This window comes from Populus alba, chromosome 7 (assembly GCF_005239225.2).
Source record: "Populus alba chromosome 7, ASM523922v2, whole genome shotgun sequence".
Taxonomy (NCBI): domain Eukaryota; kingdom Viridiplantae; phylum Streptophyta; class Magnoliopsida; order Malpighiales; family Salicaceae; genus Populus; species Populus alba.
This window is the reverse complement of record NC_133290.1, coordinates 10,532,984-10,553,160: the sequence shown is the minus strand read 5'-3', so window position 1 is coordinate 10,553,160 and position 20,177 is coordinate 10,532,984. Positions and strand designations below refer to the sequence as shown.

At 30.6% G+C, this 20,177-nt stretch overlaps 2 protein-coding genes and 2 non-coding genes across 5 annotated transcripts; all 4 read left to right on the top strand.

Annotated features, from left to right (window-relative positions):
- The first annotated feature begins 2,762 nt into the window (after positions 1 to 2,762).
- On the top strand, positions 2,763 to 2,890 carry LOC118049729 (small nucleolar RNA SNORD14). The gene has a single exon (XR_004687748.1). It is a non-coding gene; the product is annotated as a small nucleolar RNA SNORD14 (small nucleolar RNA).
- Positions 2,891 to 3,091: 201 nt separating this feature from the next.
- LOC118049730 (small nucleolar RNA snoR99) lies at positions 3,092 to 3,199 on the top strand. The gene has a single exon (XR_004687749.1). It is a non-coding gene; the product is annotated as a small nucleolar RNA snoR99 (small nucleolar RNA).
- A 3,690-nt stretch (positions 3,200 to 6,889) lies between these two features.
- LOC118049640 (ubiquitin carboxyl-terminal hydrolase 27) lies at positions 6,890 to 12,711 on the top strand. Of its 2 annotated transcripts, XM_073410606.1 has the most exons (11): positions 6,890 to 7,375; positions 7,812 to 7,938; positions 8,149 to 8,249; positions 8,327 to 8,560; positions 8,649 to 8,693; positions 8,824 to 8,892; positions 9,016 to 9,144; positions 9,433 to 9,570; positions 10,544 to 10,606; positions 10,750 to 11,007; positions 12,088 to 12,711. In XM_073410606.1, the coding sequence occupies exons 1-11, from the start codon at positions 7,148 to 7,150 to the stop codon at positions 12,358 to 12,360; spliced, it is 1,665 nt and encodes a 554-aa protein (XP_073266707.1). In that variant the 5' UTR covers positions 6,890 to 7,147; the 3' UTR covers positions 12,361 to 12,711. The 2 variants fall into 2 exon arrangements, with proteins under 2 accessions (XP_073266707.1, XP_034915582.1); XM_035059691.2 differs by lacking the exon at positions 8,649 to 8,693 and having other exon boundaries at positions 6,891 to 7,375.
- Positions 12,712 to 15,832: 3,121 nt separating this feature from the next.
- LOC118049639 (protein S-acyltransferase 8) lies at positions 15,833 to 19,125 on the top strand. Its single transcript, XM_035059690.2, has 5 exons — positions 15,833 to 16,010; positions 16,516 to 16,701; positions 17,046 to 17,351; positions 17,951 to 18,181; positions 18,408 to 19,125. The coding sequence occupies exons 1-5, from the start codon at positions 15,972 to 15,974 to the stop codon at positions 18,681 to 18,683; spliced, it is 1,038 nt and encodes a 345-aa protein (XP_034915581.1). The 5' UTR covers positions 15,833 to 15,971; the 3' UTR covers positions 18,684 to 19,125.
- The last annotated feature ends 1,052 nt before the right edge of the window (positions 19,126 to 20,177 follow it).

Here is a 20,177-nt window from a genome sequence, read left to right as displayed (position 1 = left end):
AATTATCTTATTTACTTATTTTAAGGTCAAATTTCATGAAACAACCGTTCCTTTAGCTTTTTTATTTTTTTTAAAAAATCAACATAACAAAGAAGATTTCTATATCATTTGAGTAGTTAATGACTAATCACTTAAGATATATATAAACTCTAGTATGACATTGTTCATACAAACTAAATCTAAGATTAAAATCTTTTCTTCCAGTCAAATTTTAGGTAAGCCACAATTCTAAAGGTATCACTTGATTGTAGCTGCAACAACTGTCGAGCAAAGATAATATTGCTTGTAGTAAGTCTCAAAACCAAGAGTCGAAGGCTCTTTAGCTGCTAGATTTTTAACTAGTACAGCACCAGGAGCATTTTAAGACAAGCAGTGTGTCAAATATTCAAGCATCAATACCCAAAAGTAAAACACCAGTTAAAGAAAGAGATGTTTCTAGGTTACAGCCTTAATGTTGATTTTAAGGTCAAAGTTGGTGATAGAATTGCATGTTTAATTCTTTAAACCCCAATATATTAAACATGATGAGTTGCAAATTCTAGCAACTTATAATCTGTAATTTTTCAAATCTATCTGCCATGTGTTTAATAAAAAGTCCTCTTTTTATATATTCAAAAGTTTTTTTTTTTATTTTTTTTTGATAATTTTATAATTTTAACGTTGCACCATTAATTAAGATATAATGATAATCCTATAAATATTTTCAACTTTATTATGCATATTAGTGAGAATATAAAGTGAATTAACAATCAATACATGTTAAATGATTAATTAATTGCATATTACAATGAAAACTTGACCGAGCTTCAACTTTATATGAATAGTGAAGCTCTTTTATTTTTTTCTTTCTTTTAATTAGACCTTTTTATAGCCTAATAGGATGAAATTAAGATTAAAATAGCAAACTAAAAGATAGAAGACTAAAACGTGAAACACATAGAAGATATATAATTAATCCTAAATTCACAATAATTTTCATTTTAATACATAAGTTTATTTTATTTATTTTTTTGTCAATGGGTTAGAGAAAAAAAGAAGAGAAACTCACCTAAAAATAGTAAGGAGTTGGAAAGTTATGTTTTCACTATTCTAGCAACCAAAATGACCAAGTTTTGTGTTATATTCATCAAGAAAAGTTGAATGGTAATTGTTTTAAGCCTTCTTATTGCTTGAAAATGTAGACCAAACTTGAGAGGGATTTTTTTAATGTTTTATATTGTGTTTTTGAAATGATGTAGATATGTTTTGAGTTGAGAGATTGATTCCTTAAGGTATCTAACGTGTTTTTAGATGAAAAGGAGATTGAGAAATGGATTTTAAAGAACCCTCCTCCCGGATTTTCTAACCATCACTGCCACTATGAACAACTTGTCAAATACTTAAATTTTTTTAAAAAAAATAAAGGAGCGGATGATCTAAGGTCAAGATTACAAAAAGCCCAAGCATGGGCCGCCAAGACTTTTTAATTAAAACCAGGTTTGCTCCCATGGCATGGCCTATCTTTTTTAATCAATTTTAGTTTATTTATAAATTAACTAATTTAAAATATTATAAATAAAGTAGTTTATTTAATTTTTAAATTAATTAAGAATAGATTTGAGTTATTATTTAAAATTGGGTGTAGAATCAAAATATCTTCATTTCTAAATTATATTATATTCAAGTGGACTAATTAATTCTACGAAGAGTATATAAATAATACCCTTTTAATAGTAATCAAATAAATATTTTAATAATTTATATTTTTATATTTCTTTTTTATTTTAATTATGAGTTTGATAAAATAACTTAAGTTAACCTGAGTCAATTAAAAATAATTTTATTTTGATAATTATTTTGTTTTTTATTTGAATACATTACATTTCTTCTTCCTAATCAAAATCTTATTTACAAATTGAAGATACAATACTTGCATATTTTTCTTTACATTAAAAAAAAAACATTATTAATTTTTAAATAAGATGTAGCAATCACATGGTAGAATTATATTTTTTTTTTATGACAAAGATATTTAGGAACCAAATTGCTCATAAATCAAAACTAAACTTAAAACAAAGTCTTTCTTCAAATAATCTGAAAGTCGCATTCTTGCATTAACCTTAACACGTTTAAAAGAATTTAATAAATTTATACTGACACAAGATTTGATTTGAACACGAGGGAGAAAGTTTGGTTTTCGTCAATTTCCAAAAAAAAAAAAAAAAAGTGACACGAGCCCATAAAATTGAAAACAGATATGGGCACCCAGCCCAAGTTATTGAACTGCAGCCAGGAGCCGGTTAGATGGATCCATCACACAAATCTTATTATGGGTTTAAGACTGTGGTGGTGTTTCTTGGTTAAAAATATATAACAATAATTATTTTTTTAATTTTTAGCATTAAAATCATTAAAAAAAATTAAAAACATATCAATTAATATTTTCATTTTCAAGCTAAGAATATTTTAAAAAAACAGAAGTAATTTCAGACGTGTTTGTGCTTGACATGTTTTTTAAATTAATTTTTATTTTAAAATATATTAAAACAATATATTTTTTATGTATTAAAATAACAAAAAAATATTTAAGATTTAAAAAAATACGGTTCACTGTTATGCCTATAAGACAATCACGCAGAAACCCTAAAAAAATCCAAACCCTCTGCTCTGCCCCCGTATAAAAAAGGCTCATCCATCCTAACCCGTCTAGTCTTTCAATTTCTATGTAATTGTTTCTTGGTTGTTTAATGGATTTACTAATGAATGGATGATGATGTTAGTGAGGTCAATGATGATAGATCCAAAGGCTTGTTTCTCAAGAACATTCGCAGTGGCCGCCTAAGAGCTTTCGCCTTCCGCCCAAGGCTTGAGAGCTTCTGCTGCATCTTTCCTTCCTTGGATGTCTGAGCTCCCCTTCCTTTATCTCTTTCTCATTTCTTATTTGAATCTTCTATCATCTTTTGATTATATGTGTTTAATCATAGAGTTTGATCCAGTTTTGCGATTATTTTGCAAATTTACACAATGACCCAGCTGTTTGTTTTTCTTTGCAACTTGAATCAGATTTCTCAGTTTTTGGGACTTTTCGTCAGCCCCTTTAGCGAACTTTGGAGTGCTCTAGGGGGTGGAAGAGTCCCTGATATTTAATTAACATCCATCCGTTTCACTTTGTCAGCAGTATTCTTTGGTTTCTTGCTGATCATTAGAGGGTGGAATATCATTTTAATTATTCAATTTTTTTTAATTGTGAAACTCTCTTTCTCTGTAATTGAGTTCAATGGTGTTAATTTCAAAGGCTGCTTGTTTCTCATAACATCCGCAGTGGCCGCCAAAGAGCTTGCCTTCGTGGGGGCTTGAGGGCTCTTATCAACCTATTTTTTATTTTCATTTTTCCAAAAAATTGCAACACTCCAGCTTGAATGGTTTCGTTTTATTATGAAAATTTCTGGAGTTTAGACTTAATTTATTCTGTCGAAATTTGATTGTATTAATGAACCGATGAAATTGAACCTAAATGCTAACCGAGATTGAAATCGGATTTGCATCCTGGCTGAAGAACAAGAAGAAGAGGAGTGGTTGAAGGACTCGCCATCCCTTCCCTTCGTTAAAACCTAAATGGCATGTCGCCTGTTTTGAATCCTTAAAAATTAGGGTTTTGTGAATTTTCATTCTAATCCTAGACTTCAAATTTCAGCGCATTCACCTTAATAAACCCAAAAACATTTCAATTCATGCAATTGCACTCTTGACAATGTTGGTTGGAATCCTCTAATTCACACTTCACCATTGAACTTATAAGAAATTAAAAATTAGTCCCATGACTTACAGCTCTTGCAATTTAAACAAAATTAGACTTTCAGTTAAGCTTCTAATTTGGCAAACTAACTTATTAGAATTTCTAAGTTAGTCCCCAGGACTTACAGCTTCTTCAATTTAACCAAAATTAGACTTTCACTTAAGCTCCTAATTTGGCCAATTAACTTATTAGAATTTAAAAATTAGTCCCCAGGACTTACAGCTCTTGCAATTTAACTAAAATTAGACTTTCAGTTAAGCTCCTAATTTGGCCAATTAACTTATTAGAATTTAAAAATTAGTCCCCAGGACTTGCAGCTTCTTTAATTTAACAAAAATTAGACTTTCAAACCTAATTTGCCTTCAACTCAGTCCTTAGTTAAAACAATTAAACCTATTAAAAATTTAATGAGTTTCTGAACTTAATTATTTTGCAAATTTACCCAAATCTTCAATGTTGTTTTTCAATTAGGCCCTTTATTGTTGTGATTGAGTTCTTAACCTTTTCTATTTAGTCTAATTTGGTCCTTAAACTTCTAATTTTGAAGGACCTAAAATTAGGTTATGCCATCTGTTTTTCTTTACATTTTGATTTTTTTTTTTTTTTTTTTTGTATTTTGATGTTTTTGAAAAAAAAAATATTAGCATCAATTCGATAAGATAAGAAAAGTAATCTGAAATTACAAAATGGACGTGACAATAATTTAAAAATATTGAAAATATAGTTTTTGAATTTTAATTTTGTGAAAAAACATTGAAAAATAGGAAATGAATGCAAATGCATAGAAAACATGTTTTTGAGTTTTTTATTTCTTTTTTCAAGTAGAAATAAACAAGAAAAAATAGTCAAAAAAACACAAAAATAAACGTGAGAATAACCAAAATGCATCAAAATTTTATTTTATTTTAGTAAGTATTAGGGGCTCAATATGTTCTCTACATTAGAGAATTTAAAGCTTTGTTCATCCATAATATAAAGCTTATCACTTTATCATCTTTAACTATCTTATTCTCTCTTCTTCTTCTTCTTTTTATTGCAAATAAATAAAAAAAAAATTATGACTTTTAAAATCTTTATCGCTTAGCAAGCTCTCTTCTTTAATGTCTTTATTCCCTGCAAATCTCTTTAACCTAAAACTCCAATCTTTTTTAACAATAAAAAGGCATCCTTTACATCCCTTCCGTTTTTAAATATTTTAAATCTCATGGCTACCTTCTTATTCTTATTCTTTTTTTCTACTTTCAATCTCCAACAAGCCTACAACAAATAGATGTTACAAACAGTTCTATAACATAATCTAAATGAAATTACTTAAAGTTTATATATATATATATATATATGTATATGTATGTATGTATGTATATATATTGACATTAGTATTAATCATGTGACTGATACACTATACTAAATAACGTATAAATGTGATTTTTTAAAATAAAGAATCACTAATTTTTACTTTCAATTTTTTCCAAGGTATTATTTGCAACTTTGATCAATAATTCATAGAGGTTATTTTTCCTTAGAAGACAAAACCTAGGCTAAAAAAACCTAAAAACCTTTTATTATAATGAACTATATGTTTTGCATCTAAGGGTATATATGTAATTCTATTGTGTATAAAAAAAAATAAAAAAACAACTAAATACCACTACCTGAGACTATTAAATTTTTAACTTTTGGAAATATTTTGATTATTTTACTGTTTACAAAACATTGCATACAAAAAACTACCTCTAAATAAATTAGTAATAACAAATACATCTTATGAAAATACTAAAATAAATCTAGTTAAAAGACATAATTTTTTATGTGAAGAACAAAATAATAAGTGAATATAAAAATATAAAAGGAGTTATAGTGAATGCTCCTTAGTTGCTTATATAAATTTCTTAATCAATAAATATAAAAATTATGTTGTCATATCATCTTAATAATATTGATTTGGTTTATTTTTACGATGAAATTATTTTTTTTTTCATGTTATTTTTATTTAAAATTTTTAAGTTTTTTAAGAATCAATCAGAAAATTATACCATTTTGGTCCTGTTTATTTTTATATTTGAAAAATAATTTTAAAAAAGTTTATTTTTTATTGTTTTATTTTAAATTAATATTTTTTTTATGTTTTCAAAACATTTTGATATGCTGATATTAAAAATAATTTTTTAAAAATAAAAAATATATTATTTTAATATTTTTTTAAAAAAAACCAACCATAATCTACTTTTTAATAGGCTTATTTTTCACTGCTGGACTTGTTTTGTAATTGCTTGATGAGCTGAACCAAGCCAAGCAAGAGATATTACGTTCTACCTTCTGCTTCGAGCCGAGAGTACGCTTCAATCAGAAAATTAAGGACCATTAAGAAACAAGAGTAATACTTCAATTTCAAGTCAAAAAAGCAAAAATTGAAATTTTGTATTTAAATTCAATATTTTTCCATTCAGTATTTTCTTGTTCTCAAAATTTGTATTGAGTTTGGAAGGTACATTTTTGAGTTCTCTAAAATATTTCTTTACATTTTTTTGTGCTGTTTTTCAAAATAAAATAAAATAATGAATAATACTATATTTTTCTTTTATATACAAACACATTTTAGCAAAGTGAAACACTGAAATTATTATTATTATTTTATTTTTAGTTAATATTATAAATTTATTTATTTTTATTATAAATATCATTCCCAAGATTGTTTTTTTAGTTAACATGTATGGAGTTTTCTTTATAATTCTTAATTTAAATAAAATAATACTAATATTTTATAATTATGTTATTATACATATAAATTATTAAGATAACTATAATAAATTATGTTTTCAATTTTCTTACGAAGAATAATCATAATCTTGTATTATTTTGATGAAAAATTATTTTTTATTTTTAATAAATGAAGTTGCTTTCTATTTCTTGTGTTACAGACCTTGAGGGTGTATTTAGTAACAGAAAAATATTTTTTTTTTCCATTTCCACTTTGTTTTTTTCTTTTCTTGTTTTCATCATAATAATTATATTGATTTTAGTATAAATCTGAAAAATATTACATTTGAATAATAAATTATATTGCTCATATTTTAGTATAAATCTGAATAATATTACTGTAGTTTGTTTCTTACCTAACTCTTTAAAACCATTTCTGAGATTCATGTCCTGAAACCTAATCCTCAAAGCATATAAATAAAAATACCTATGAGATGTTGAACTTGAAACCTTGTAAATAAGATTTTTTCTAGGTTTTGCCATGATCAATCTCTCCTGGCTAAACTTTTAGAAATCGAAAATAGAACAGTTAAAAAAAAGAAAAGTTAGGAGGGACAAATACCCCTACTACTAGAAGTCACAGCGGCAATACTCGTAGACAATCTTTTATCTCACATGAAGAGGAATTGGGTTTCAGCATCTGGGCTTGCAGCTGTTTTGGGGGTTGCTGGTTTGGTGTTGGCTCTAATAAAAGATCCCAAATCTTGGAATCTAAAACTAAGTGCCTTGCCTTCTTGGCTGGAATTGAACCAGAGAGAGAATAATAATCGTCCAAAGAAGCTTTTCTTGCTTCCTGGCCTGCAAAATCTTGGCAATAATTGCTTTTTGAATGTTATCTTACAGGTATCATCACTTTCTACCAACCGGGCTGTTTTCCTTTTTTTTTTTTTTTTTTGCCTTGAATTGTTATAGTGAATCAAGAAGCTGTTTTGTTAGAGTATCTTCAAATTAGTAATATAGTTTTTTGAATAATATAAATATAGTATTTTTTTCATATATACATTTCAATGGAAAAAAATATTTGTATTTTAATAAATTTGATATTGATATAATTATTTATTAATAATAATTGACTGATACAACTTCAATCAAAAAAAATTTACATCAAAATATGTTAAACAAAATTTTGAGCTCTATTCAATTTAGAAACGCCAATTTGGCTCTCCAGTATAACTATCTTCTTAAAGTTAAAAATGAGGGATAAAAGCCAAAAAAAATTGTCCTTTTATTTTAGCTTTTCCCCTGAAGATGTTCTTATTCTTGAATTCTTGATTTTCAGGCTTTAGGTAGCTGTTCAAATTTCCAATCTTTTCTTCAAAAGGTTATAGAAGAATGGGAATCATTTGCCGGTGAGGAATGGAATGAGAGCTTGCAGCTTACGGTGGCTTTGGCTGCTTTATTAGAGGGTAAATGAATACAAATATTATAAGTTATATGAATGGCCTTTGAGGTCTATTATCATTTATGATAAATTATTGGATTGGCTCCTCAAGAAAAGTACTAGGAGTCGCGGACATTGAATTACAATTTAACTTTCAGAATTTTCAGGAAACCATACAATTACAAATAGTTGACATGATTATTGAAACCCGATTGACAAGTGTCCATTTCTGCAGAACTGTCTGTGATTAGCACAGAGAGAATTGTATTGAGTCCAAGAAAGGTGATGCTTGCAATGGCTCATTATATTCAAAATTTTAATCTGACGAGCCAACAGGTGCGAATGTATCTTCGCAATTATTTGAACAAATATTGATGTCCAAGTGACTGATTCATCTTTTTGTGTGTGTGTAGGATGCCGAAGAAGCATTCCTTCATCTACTGTCCTCTTTAAGGGACGAATTTTCTGATTCTTATCTTCCAAAACATCATTCTCTGACAGATGCATTTGCATCCCCTAACTGTAGAATTCTGACTCAAGATAGGATTGAGATCCAGAGTGAGCAAGAAAGGTGGCAGCAGCACTTCCTCGGACCATTTGATGGAATTCTTAGTAGCATTTTAATGTGTCAAAGTTGTTCGACTGAGGTTTGTACTCTTCATAAAACACTTTCTCCTTGCAAAATATCAGCGTTCTCTGCCCTTTTTTTTTATTTAAACTTTTTATTTTGTATAGTTTGATACATCATGTTTGGAACATATGCAATTTAATAATGATTTGGTGAGTGCTTTTGTATATATACGAGGTTCCAACATTTGAAGTTCTTGCATTTTAATTCCCAATTGCGTTGAATCTTGTGATTTTCTCCTCATATTTTATCTCCTTTTCATTTTATTTTTTCTATTTGCAGATTTCATTGAATTTTCAGTTTTTTCATAGCTTGCCTCTTTTGCCTGTGCTTGAAGGTGGTGCCACCATTGTATGTTAAACAAAGGTTTCGACATTTAGTTTTATTTATTTAATTCTACCACTTGAATTTTGTTTTTGTGGTTTTTCTAACTAACCATATGCCTGCCTTACATTTTTTTGAACATGATACTAGAGGGTTGGGTGTAGATTGGAGGATTGTCTCAGGCAGTTCACTGTTTCTGAGCAAGTTGAGAATTACAGCTGCAGCCACTGTTGGCACATTGCTGCAATAAAGTATTTATCTTTAAGGGGAGCAACAGAGGTAATCCTGTCATTAACATAATCTGTCTATCCTCAATTGTTAATGGCTAGCCTACTGGAGAAAAGGAAAAGACTTGTGCATGTCCAACAGACCCCTTTTATGCATCTCTCTCTTCTCCTGCACACCCTGAACTCATCCTTTTTCTTTTTTGCTTTGGGCTTTTTTGCCTCGCCTCTTCCTTCTATGTTGGTCTGATATGGGCTTTTCAATTTTTCTGACCTATTATTAGGAAGATATTGAGTGCTGTATATGTACTACTTAATGGTTATTCATGACTTTGTGTTACAGACGGAGATAAAAAGACTTAAGAGTTGTAATGAGCAAGACTCGTGCACCTGCCATCTCCTTGTTCATCTAGAAAATCTACCATGGTCAAATAATTTTTCTCGCACTTTAAAGCAACTAAGCATTGCTCGTAGTCCCAAGGTATGAAGTTTTGATTCCAAACTTCTTATTTGTTTTAAGAGAATTCAAAGTGTATAAGAATTTTCATGGGCATCACCATCTGGAAAGTTGGTATAAAGCTTTGATCTCTTCATCAGTAATGAAATCTAGCTACCGGGTGTTCATTAATCAAATAATGAAATCATCTGGAGCAACTGGATTTGAATGTTATCAAATAATGCAGGATGGATTTTGTTGGCAGTTGAGTGTGGGATAAAAAATGGCAGATATCAGGAAAAGCAGCTGTGGTTTATGGTTATGAGCAGTCTGAATCTGCCATGCATTACAGATGCCTTTCATTTCTTGCATGGATAATGTAGTCTTAGGATAAAAATGACCGCCTTGATTCTAGATTTTTTTAATTTCTTCAAGCCTTTATTCTCTCGTACTTGGTTCCCGCTATTTTTACCCGCTATTTTATTTGTCTAAAAGGATTTTACTTTGGACTAACAATGGAAGGGGGAGGGCTCCGTAGCTTCTGATTCATTAATTTCTTGGTGCTTGACTGTATAGGTGGCGACTTTTTGGGGTTGTTGTTATGCATGCTTGTGGTTCATCATTGGTCTTGAGTTTGCGGGGATCCCATGTTATATATGTTGCTTCTCAAGGCTTTGCTGATGTTGTTTCCATGTTTATTATAGGAATAAGGGGAGCCTTAACTCTTCTTTGTTGTACTTTTATGTTTTCTTTTCCTTAATTTGTACCCTTTTCTTTTGTGGTCAGTCTCTTGATGACTGCTTAATTAAATTCTCGAGCATTATCCAAAGAAAAAAAAAAAAAAAACAGAGCTTTAGCTGAGTGGTGCTCTTGCATAAGAGAGGAGAGGTCTTAGGTTTGAGTCCCACCTTTTTCAAATAAAAATTGGAACACATAAAAAAAATAGCATTTGATCTCACATGACTGTATAAATGCAGTGCAATATGCTGTCTCGCTCATCACTTCTACTTTGTTACAGATTCTTTGCATTCAATTACAACGTGCTTCTATAAATTTTTTTGGAGAAGTGGTCAAACTTCAGGTATTCAAATTTTTAGCTTGGTGGTATCACATGCCCAGATTTCTTCGCAGTTTGTTCCAAGGACACTTTCTTAGTATTAACATGTTAAAATTAATAGAATGAGGATTCAACGTCATAGAAGACTGCTTTATTGATGCTTGCAGGGCCACATCAGCTTTCCATTAACTTTGAACCTGCTTCCATTCATGATGAAAGAGATGCAATGTCAAAAACCAAGCTCTCATCTAAACCATTTTGATGTGCAATATGACACCAGAATGCTGAACAGCATTTATGAAAGAAATGCTTCAAAATTATTATCTGCAAATGCATTTAGATCCCCTACACATACAGAAGCTTTCCTGGGACAATCCAAGATACCACAAACCACGGACATCTTTAGTTCGCAAGCTAATGAAAAGGTATGTTGAATGATTGCTGATATGAATGTATCGTTGTACATTTTTTAAAGTTAATATTGTTAATGCTTTAGTAGTTTATGATCTTGGTGGCATTAGCTAGTTTAGTTGCTCAAGTAACTTCACCTTGTGCCAAGCCATTTGGGATTAAATCTAGCTGGAAGCTTTGATGAGGGTGTGATTGGGAAAGGGATGGGCTACAACATTGTTTAGTCCAAGGCCAAATTGGCCTCCATGTGCTCATGAACTCTTGAATAATTGAAGACACATATTTAGGAAGTGTACGGGGCATAAGGGCTGAGTCAAGAAAGGAGTTGAGAAACATGTTTTGGCACTCATGCTCTTCTGTACATGTAGTTTGTTCACCAACAATTTTGAATCTTAGTTTGTCACTGTAATGTAAAGGAGGCAATATGTCCCAAGTTTAACTATAACTTCTTAGTTATGGGTTCAATCTATAAGTGGAATAGCATATGTTTCGTAGTTGTAAGATGTAAGTACTAAATAGAGCCCAATGTGAAGTTTTGCTCTCACAAAGAGAAATGAAAGGGCAGTTTTAAAAATCTTATGCATTCTTTTTTATGCTGTCACAGAATTAAATTAATATAAAACCATTTTAACAATTTAAGCTTTTAGGTTGAGATGACCTTTGACATGGTATCCATAGTCTATTTGATCAAGCAATCATAAGTTTAAATCCTACCTTGCCCCTTTTTTGTTTTTTTGATCTTAGGTAAGAGGTTAAGTTTTCAGGTCCAATGTTTCTTTGATAGATGCCACCTTGTTTAAGGAACTCATTATATCGTGGCTCTTGCTTTTGATCTCCTGAAACTAATGAGTTTGTTATTTTCCTCGAAAAAGGATAAACAAACTGTCATCATTGTCATCTCCGTCTACCTTATATTGAGACTCAATATGTTGAATTTATTTTAACCATTATAGCGGGATGAGATTGCTATCTTGGATCTTTCAGTGGTGCTGGCCTAGTGCTCTTTTGGGTCGATGTATGTGATGACCTCTGAGATTGTTCTTAACTCAATAAATGTGATGTACATTCTTCCATGTGTTTGGTATTTTTGACAGGTCAGTGCAGCTTGTGAATTAGTCCCTTCAGAACCTCAGGTATATCGTCTTGTTTCTGTCGTGGAGCATTTTGGAAGAGCTTGTGGTGGGCATTATACTGTTTACAGAAGTTTGCAATCAGAATCGCACGAGGAACATCCTGATGAAAATTGCAAACCTTCCCTTGTGCACTGGTTTTGTATTTCAGACTCCAATGTGTATAGGGTTTCAGAGGAGGATGTTCTAGCTGCAGAAGCTAGCTTGCTCTTTTATGAGAGAATTGTAGAAAGCTGACAACGCACCAATCACACCTGTAGTTTTTGAAGCTACAAAGCCATGTAAGCATGTCATGGAATCAAATGTATGCAGATAGCCATTTTCGATTCAACAAAGCCTGATAAGAAATATGAGGGCTCATTTTTTTATTCTTTCACCAAGGAAGCGCTTGTGGATGAAGCAGCGCTGCCATGTTTGGTTGTTTCATGTTCAAAACTGAATAGTTATAAACTAGAAAGAACTTTCACATGGTTTCTTCTGGTTTGCACTCAAAAAATTGTTGTAAAATCTGAAGGTATAGTCTTTGGCTACAAAGATGAACAGTGTAATGATGTTTGATTCAAGTTTTCAATTGACTTGTTGCTTTTATGATAGGCCCTCACATTTCACAAAAAAATTTTATTTATTTATTTTGATCATAAAAGCTAATTGCTTCTAATTTGTTGATGTGGGCACAAGATCTAAAGATAGGGGAATAAAGTTTAAAAGACTAACTTTTATCCTTTAGATTTTCAATTGATAGATTTTTAGTCCCTATTGTTTTTTAAAATACAATTTTGGATCAAAAGTTTATTATTTTTATTTTTTAATTTTTGGTTTAAGAGAGAACAAGAAAATAGTAGTTGAATTTTGAGAGAAAAAATTTATATTGGCATTGATTCTGAAATTTAAAAATGGTCAATCTTGTGTCAATGAGTTTTATATATTTTTCGTGTAGATATCATATTAGAAAGTTTTTGGACTTTGAGTTAATGTTTTTGGATTGAATTTTGAGTTATTTGAAGGCATAAATAAAATCACTTAGATCTTTGGATCAAAAAATAATTGATGATCAATCGGGGTTCGAGAAGACCTTGAAATATAAGTCAGAATAGACTATATGAATTTTGTTACTTATTTTCTTTTGACTTGTGAATTTTTTATTTGACAAGATATTTTTTCTTGCAAGGATATGACATCTTGTTTTGTGAGTTTCATTATCCTACAAGGAAAGTTAAAAGAAAGCAACAAGAGTTTTCATGCTTTGAGAGGATTCTTTAAAGTTACAATTAATTATGCTAGATATATAAGAAAACTAAAGGGCAAACAACTTCAGCAATCAATTTTCTAGCTTATTTTGGATTATCTAAAGGTGGAAATGAAGATCCTAGTGTTTTTAGGATGAGAATTTCGTTCATAACATTACTTAAACTAGAAAAACTATCTCTCTTAAGTTATTTTGTTTAATTAGGTGCAATAACTTTAATTTATGTGTTAAATTAATTATTTTTATTATTTTCTTCATATATGCACTTAGTTAACATACTTTGGGTTTGTTGCAAATGGGTAAATATTAGCCCACAAGTTTTTGGTCCCTTAGAATTATTAGTTGAACTATTATATAAAGTTTTGTAAGCTGAAATTTTCAATAGCCATGGATTTATAAATAAACTTGTATTTTGTGTGATGCAACTTGTTTTCTTTGTTGAGACAAAGAATAAATTTCAAGGTATAATTAATCTTGTGGCGTCTTTCTTATACTTCTTGTTCACGAATTCGTATTTGTTGGGTATGAGTTTCTTATTTAAATAGTATTGGTGCCTTGTAACAAGTTTTTATTGTGTCACATTTTTATTAAACCTGATTTCTTGGCTTTTCAGGAGTTGTATCATCTTCATTGCGGGTTGCTTGATCATGTGATCAAGAGAGGCCTGTATCATTTGGTATCAAAACTTTGCTCTATTAATCAAGTTATATCATTATTAATTTCTCTTTTTTGTATCTTGTTCCGCGTCAAACCTACTTGTTTCTATCCATGTTTTTGTTTCAGGTCAATTTTCTCTAGTCCTTAGTATCTTTTTACTTTTTTCGCTATCATTAGATTTTGTTTTAGCATCTATTATATTTATAAAAAAAGGATTGGTCGAATTATTTTTATTTTCTATTCAGTTTGAAAAATTAAAATAAAAAAAAATCATTGATGAAACCATGTAGCAATAACTGAGTGATATCAAGTGATAACTGGATGATGTCAAATTTAAATATAAAAAAAATTTAATTATTTTTTTTCAAATCATACATTTACACACATGACTCAATTCTTAAACTAGAGTAACTCTAGATGTCAAAAAAAAATCTAATTTACTTTCTTTATTAGATTTCTTTTATATTAACATCATATACAACATTTTTATATTATGTTATTATTATTTATTTTTTAAAAACTTAAGAAAGGTTGTAAAAAAATAATTTTTGTTAATAACAATCTACATATAAATGATTTGTTTAAAACCCAATAAAAAAAAAGGAATTAGTTCCAGTTATAGAATCACAATAAAACCAAACAGAAACGAAAAAAGAAAATAAATTTATATACCCGTAATTAGTATTGGTGGAATAATTTTTTTCTAACTGATGTGTCAAATGACATTTTCTTTAACAAAAAAAAAAAAAAATCTACAAATAGACAGATCGGTCAAGCCAAAAAAGAAAGGGGAGGAGACAAAAAGAAGACGGGAGTAAAGCCTTGTTATTTATGGGTGCCCCTGTGTAAGGCAGGAGCACCCACATGTTTTGTCTTCCGAAAATGTCCCTCTAACCTGCCTTAAACAAAGATAAAAAGGGTGCTGGTATGGTCATTTAAGTCATTTAACAAGAATTCTACCCAAGATTGGTCCACGGAATATTTGCAGAAAAAGTGCTTTATCACTCCTTCGTGGCAATCAATCCTGCCCCTCCCAAGTAACCTTTATCCTCTCTCTCTCTCTCTTTTTATTTTTTAATATTAATAACGTCGATCTTTTTATTAAAATTGATGTATAAACAAACTTATCAAACATTTCATAAGGAATATGTGTTTTTACTTTCACAAATATTTGAAGGTATTTATTGCATTTTTAATTTGAAAATAAAGATGTATTTAAATATAATTTAAACACGAAGAGCTTCAATTTGATGAATAATAATTAAGAAATAAATAGTATTTTCAATTATTGTTTGCCTCTAACAATAATAATAAGAATCCAAAATAGTTTTATATTATCTTTTTTTATTAATTTATTTTGTATTTTGATACTTTGTTGCAATTAAAATCTTAATTTTATATTTATAAAAGTAAATTATAAAAACTCTCTTAAGATATTATGAAATTACAATGATTATTTGAAAATATTATAAAATCTCTCTTCAAGTTTAGGTGAATATGAAAAAACTTAATATTTTATATCTTTTAAATGGTTAGTATAATTTTACAATAATTTAGAGAGTTATTATAATTTATTATTTTTAAAAATACTGTTATTTATTACAATAACTGAGTGATATGTAATCTATTTGATATTTGTTTCATTTATTTATTTTATTTTAAAGAAAGAAGGAAAATACAAGACTTTATCTCAAATTCCAACAAAGGGCATTAAGTTAAAGGAAAGTTCCAAAAGCCCCAGCAAAACCCAGACCCCATCATTTCCTTCCACCTCAATTTTTTAAAACCCATGACCGCCTCTCTCTCTCTCTCTCTCTGTCTGTAAAGCAAAAGCAATACACTCACTCCTCCAGCCACAAGTTTCAAATATTCTTCACCTGCCCTCTCTCTCTTTATCTCTCTCTGCTTTGCTCCTTCTTAGTAAGATTATCTACCTACCTCCTAAATGGCTAGGCGTGTTTACCATGTATGGAAGGGACGCAATGTAAGCTTCTTGATTCAATTATGATCTGGGTTATGTTTTATATAGTTTGCTTCTGTAAGATTTAGACTGATGGATTTTGTTGGAGTGAAGTTTCTGTGCTTTTCCAATGATTTAATGAACTGGTTGTTGTTTGTTGTATTGATAAGCATTTGTATTGTATTGAGAAGCATTTTATAGAATTCCTTTCATTTTTGTTTTTTGTTTTTTTTAATATGTTTGGTTCTTGTTTTTAGCTAGTATTGTTTTTGATAGCTGAATAACTAGTCTTGACCTCAACATCCTACGGTGCAAGTGGACACGTTCTGAACCTTAAATCTCCGGGCATATCTTTTGTCCACTCCACGTAGTGGCTAGTGATAAGCAATCTTGAGATGGGAAAGAAATGGGATGCTGGTGGTTCTACAATGGGGGGAATTATTTATTTGATTGCTTTAAGTATATAAATTGATATCTTCCTTCTCAACGTTTTCCTGAATTTTCTTCTTTTATTGGGTTCATCATGCAGATTTTCTTCTGCAAAGGGAGGCTTATATTTGGTCCAGATGCCAAATCATTGATTATTACCTTATTGCTCATCCTGGTTCCCGTTGTTATATTCTGTACAAATGTCGCAAGGAACCTCCTCCATGAATTTCCAACATATAATACTGGCTATGTCATTCAAGTCGTAACAATTCTGTTCACAATCTACGTGAGTCCTGCTGATCCTTGTTCTGTTCTAGTGACTTCAACTGCTGTGACTACCTTTCGTATTTATTTATCATGGTGAAGACACATTTATATGGGAAATACGGTGAAAATTTGTTTATTATAAAGTCAGAATGTTTCCATTAGCTTGCCTCATTCTGTCTCACTATCCCAATATTCCTTAAAAATCGTTCATTTTTTATCTAATCTAGTATGCTTTTCTTGTGCCGGTGATGTTTTTATATGCTTTATCTCTTTGGCCGTCATCCTGGTCAATGTTTTGCTTGCCTTCAGTTTAAGTCTGGCTACTGTTCAGATTGACCATAGGTAGTCATGAACTCATGATAGGTATTGGTGCTCCTGTTTCTCACTTCAGCCCGTGACCCAGGCATTGTTCCTCGAAATTCACATCCACCAGAGGAAGAGATTTGCTTCGACCCTTCAACCTCACTAGATGCTGGCGGGAGACACACACCTACTCCACGGTTACCGCGCACAAAAGAAGTGACTGTCAATGGTTTTTCTGTGAAAGTGAAGTATTGCGATACATGCATGATATATCGACCACCCCGTTGCTCACATTGCTCTGTATGTGATAACTGCGTGGAGCGATTCGATCACCATTGTCCCTGGGTGGGCCAATGCATTGGACTGGTACGTAGTATAGATTGCTCAATTTTATTTTATTTTTCGTTGAATTGAGTCCATGGTCCAAATTAAGAACCCATCTAAAACATTTAAAAAGATGCATTTCGGAAAATCTTCTGTTCCGTGATCTCTTTGAAATTATCTACTAGGTGATGTAAGTCTTCCCGTGACTTTATTTGACCTGGATCTGCGAAGATATTCCTGTTGTTCTGGGGAAGTTATTGGTCAAACCAAACTTGCCATTCTAGTATCAAGGATTTTCATTGCACTTTTGTTTAACAAGGATAAGGGCCCATTTTAAGAATTAGTCGTTGAGGGAAGTCATCATTCTGAGCTATAGTTTCAGGAATTTTATATAAATTGCTGGAAAGGATTTGGCCAATGTGGTCATCCATCCAAAATTCGCTGCTAGTTTAGTGTATTGGCGGACAGTGAGGAAAATGAAAAGAACTTGAACCTAGAAAAATTCATTTGAATACATGGAGGAATTCGAATTCTTCAAAAGATTGCTTGCAATCAAGGACAATGTGTTTTCAACTTTTGTACGCGTTAGTGAAAGAATGGATTCTGTCATCATTAAACCAAGTATGTTTATCTCTTCGCAGCGCAACTACCGGTACTTCTTTCTGTTTGTTTCTTCATCAGCTCTTCTCTGCATCTTCATCTTTTCAATGTCAGCTTTGAACGTAAAGTTTCTTATGGATGATTATGGTACTCTTTGGAAGGCAATGAAGGAGTCACCTGCATCTGTGATATTAATAGTTTATTCCTTCATTTTCCTCTGGTTTGTCGGTGGCCTCACCTGCTTCCATCTGTATCTTATAGGCAGAAACCAGGTCAGTTTGTTTCTCTTTTTTACAGGAAACCATTCTTTTCTTGTGCTTGAGTACTTTTAATTTTTATCAGATTCATTTTCGCGTGCTCGTAAGTCGTAAACTGCCGAAAGGTCTTCCCTCGGCGAATGTTAAAGGAATTCTTTTTTTGGAAATAATGGTTATCGGTGGTCTTTTCTTCTCATGCTTTCAATGGCCCAAATTTCTAACTCTTTAACATTTTCCTCAGACTACATATGAAAACTTTCGCTATGGAGCAGCCAACAGGCACAATGTCTATGACCAGGGTTGCTTGAAGAATTTTCGTGAAGTATTCTGCACCAAGACAAAGCCTTCAAGCAACAATTTCCAGGCTTATGTACAAGAAGAGATGCCCATGCGTGTAACCCGAGAAGTAAAAATAGATGATTCAGAAGGAGACAGTCGGACAAAAGTACAAGACAATCTAGAAATCGATAATGACCTTTTAAAGATATCCCAGCGTCGTGATGCTGTTAACAGTTGAAGCTGAAGGCAGCAGAAGCTGAGTTCTCTTTGCATTAGGAATCTCAAGTTGAGCCTTTAATGAAACTCACTTATTCAAATGTGATAGAAAAAATGGTGTAGCTTGGGGATTTGAGATTCTTTCCATATAGTAGTTTTTGATAGCAAAAGTTACACAATTTAGAGGGAAGAACTGCAAGGGTGATGTCTATATCAGTTGTCACTGTTATTCTCTGTTTTTTTTTTTCTTCTATGCCATTGGATGCTGTGTTGATTTCTTTGATAATTGTAGCACAAATACCCTGGGAAGTTATTAGAGAACCCTTTTTAGTATAGGTGCGGATTTCGACATGGGAGGCTCTGGATGATTTCCATCATTAAGATGGCAGTGTAACCATTTCTCAGATTGCTGAACGATATGGTTCTTAATTATAGTTTATGAAACTTTATATGATTTCATGCAAGTTTTTGATTCTCAGAATTGGCAAGAAGAACAGGAGTCATTGTGATTTTTCAACGAAAATTTTACTGACAAACAGGGGAGAGAATGTCTAACCATCCTGAAATAAAAGAAAGAAAAACAAGAGGATGATACTTTTACAAAGGATTTTGTTTTTACAATCTCGGGAATTGCAAAAACTATGAATAGCAATCTCATCACATCCCAATGAATAACTTGTCTTGAACACTTCTTTTGTCTTTTCTGAGTATAGTAATTATGAAGGTTTTTCTTTTTTTTAGTGCACTCTTAAACGTACTAAATCAAAGTTGATTAGAATACTGGATAGTAAACTATTAGTTCATTGACCCATATCATATTTTGTTTTGGTTGAACCAAATTTTTTTTAAATATAAAATAGAACATCAAGATTGCAGAAATTTTTAAGTAGTGTTTTATTTTATGCAATCTGGGTAACTTTAAGGATCGATAATATTATGGTTTGATTTAAAAAAAAATCAAGACGATAAAAAAAACCTTATAAATAAAAATCAAAATGAAATTTATCATGAAAAACAATTCAAAATAAATAAATGTTTTTAAAAAAATTTAGTATGACTTTTTTAAAAAAAATTGAGATGTCAACGTATTTAATCAATCTATGCTTCATGGCTTAACCTGTCAAACCAACAATTTAAGTAATAAAATTCATTGGGTTTAATAATTTATTTTTTTAAAAAAAATATTTTTTAACCTAAATATAGAATAAAAAATAAACAAAATAAATTAAAGGAAATAGGAAAAAAACAAATTAAAGGAGAACAACTTGCAAGATAATTTTTTTTCAGGAAAAAATACTAACATGGAAAATGGTTTAGTGACCTAAGTCAAATCAAGTTAATCTTCTATACTCACAATTTGAATCATAAGACCGTGACATTCATGTAAAAAAAAAACGGTTTTGAACAAATTAATCCCTCATAAAAAAACAAAAACAAAAACAAAAACACATCTTCAAGACAAATTCAAAATAAACTAAATTCTTGAAATTCCTTTTTTATATATATTATTGAAATG

Coding starts and splice junctions, on each gene's coding strand:
- LOC118049640 (XM_073410606.1), top strand. CDS start 7,148: ATGAAGAGGAATTGGGTTTCAGCATCTGGGCTTGCAGCTGTTTTGGGG. Junction 8,893..9,015: donor TTGAAGGTGGTGCCACCATT/GTATGTTAAACA, acceptor ACATGATACTAG/AGGGTTGGGTGTAGATTGGA. Junction 11,008..12,087: donor GTTCGCAAGCTAATGAAAAG/GTATGTTGAATG, acceptor TATTTTTGACAG/GTCAGTGCAGCTTGTGAATT.
- LOC118049639 (XM_035059690.2), top strand. CDS start 15,972: ATGGCTAGGCGTGTTTACCATGTATGGAAGGGACGCAAT. Junction 16,011..16,515: donor ATGTATGGAAGGGACGCAAT/GTAAGCTTCTTG, acceptor TTCATCATGCAG/ATTTTCTTCTGCAAAGGGAG. Junction 18,182..18,407: donor ATCTTATAGGCAGAAACCAG/GTCAGTTTGTTT, acceptor CATTTTCCTCAG/ACTACATATGAAAACTTTCG.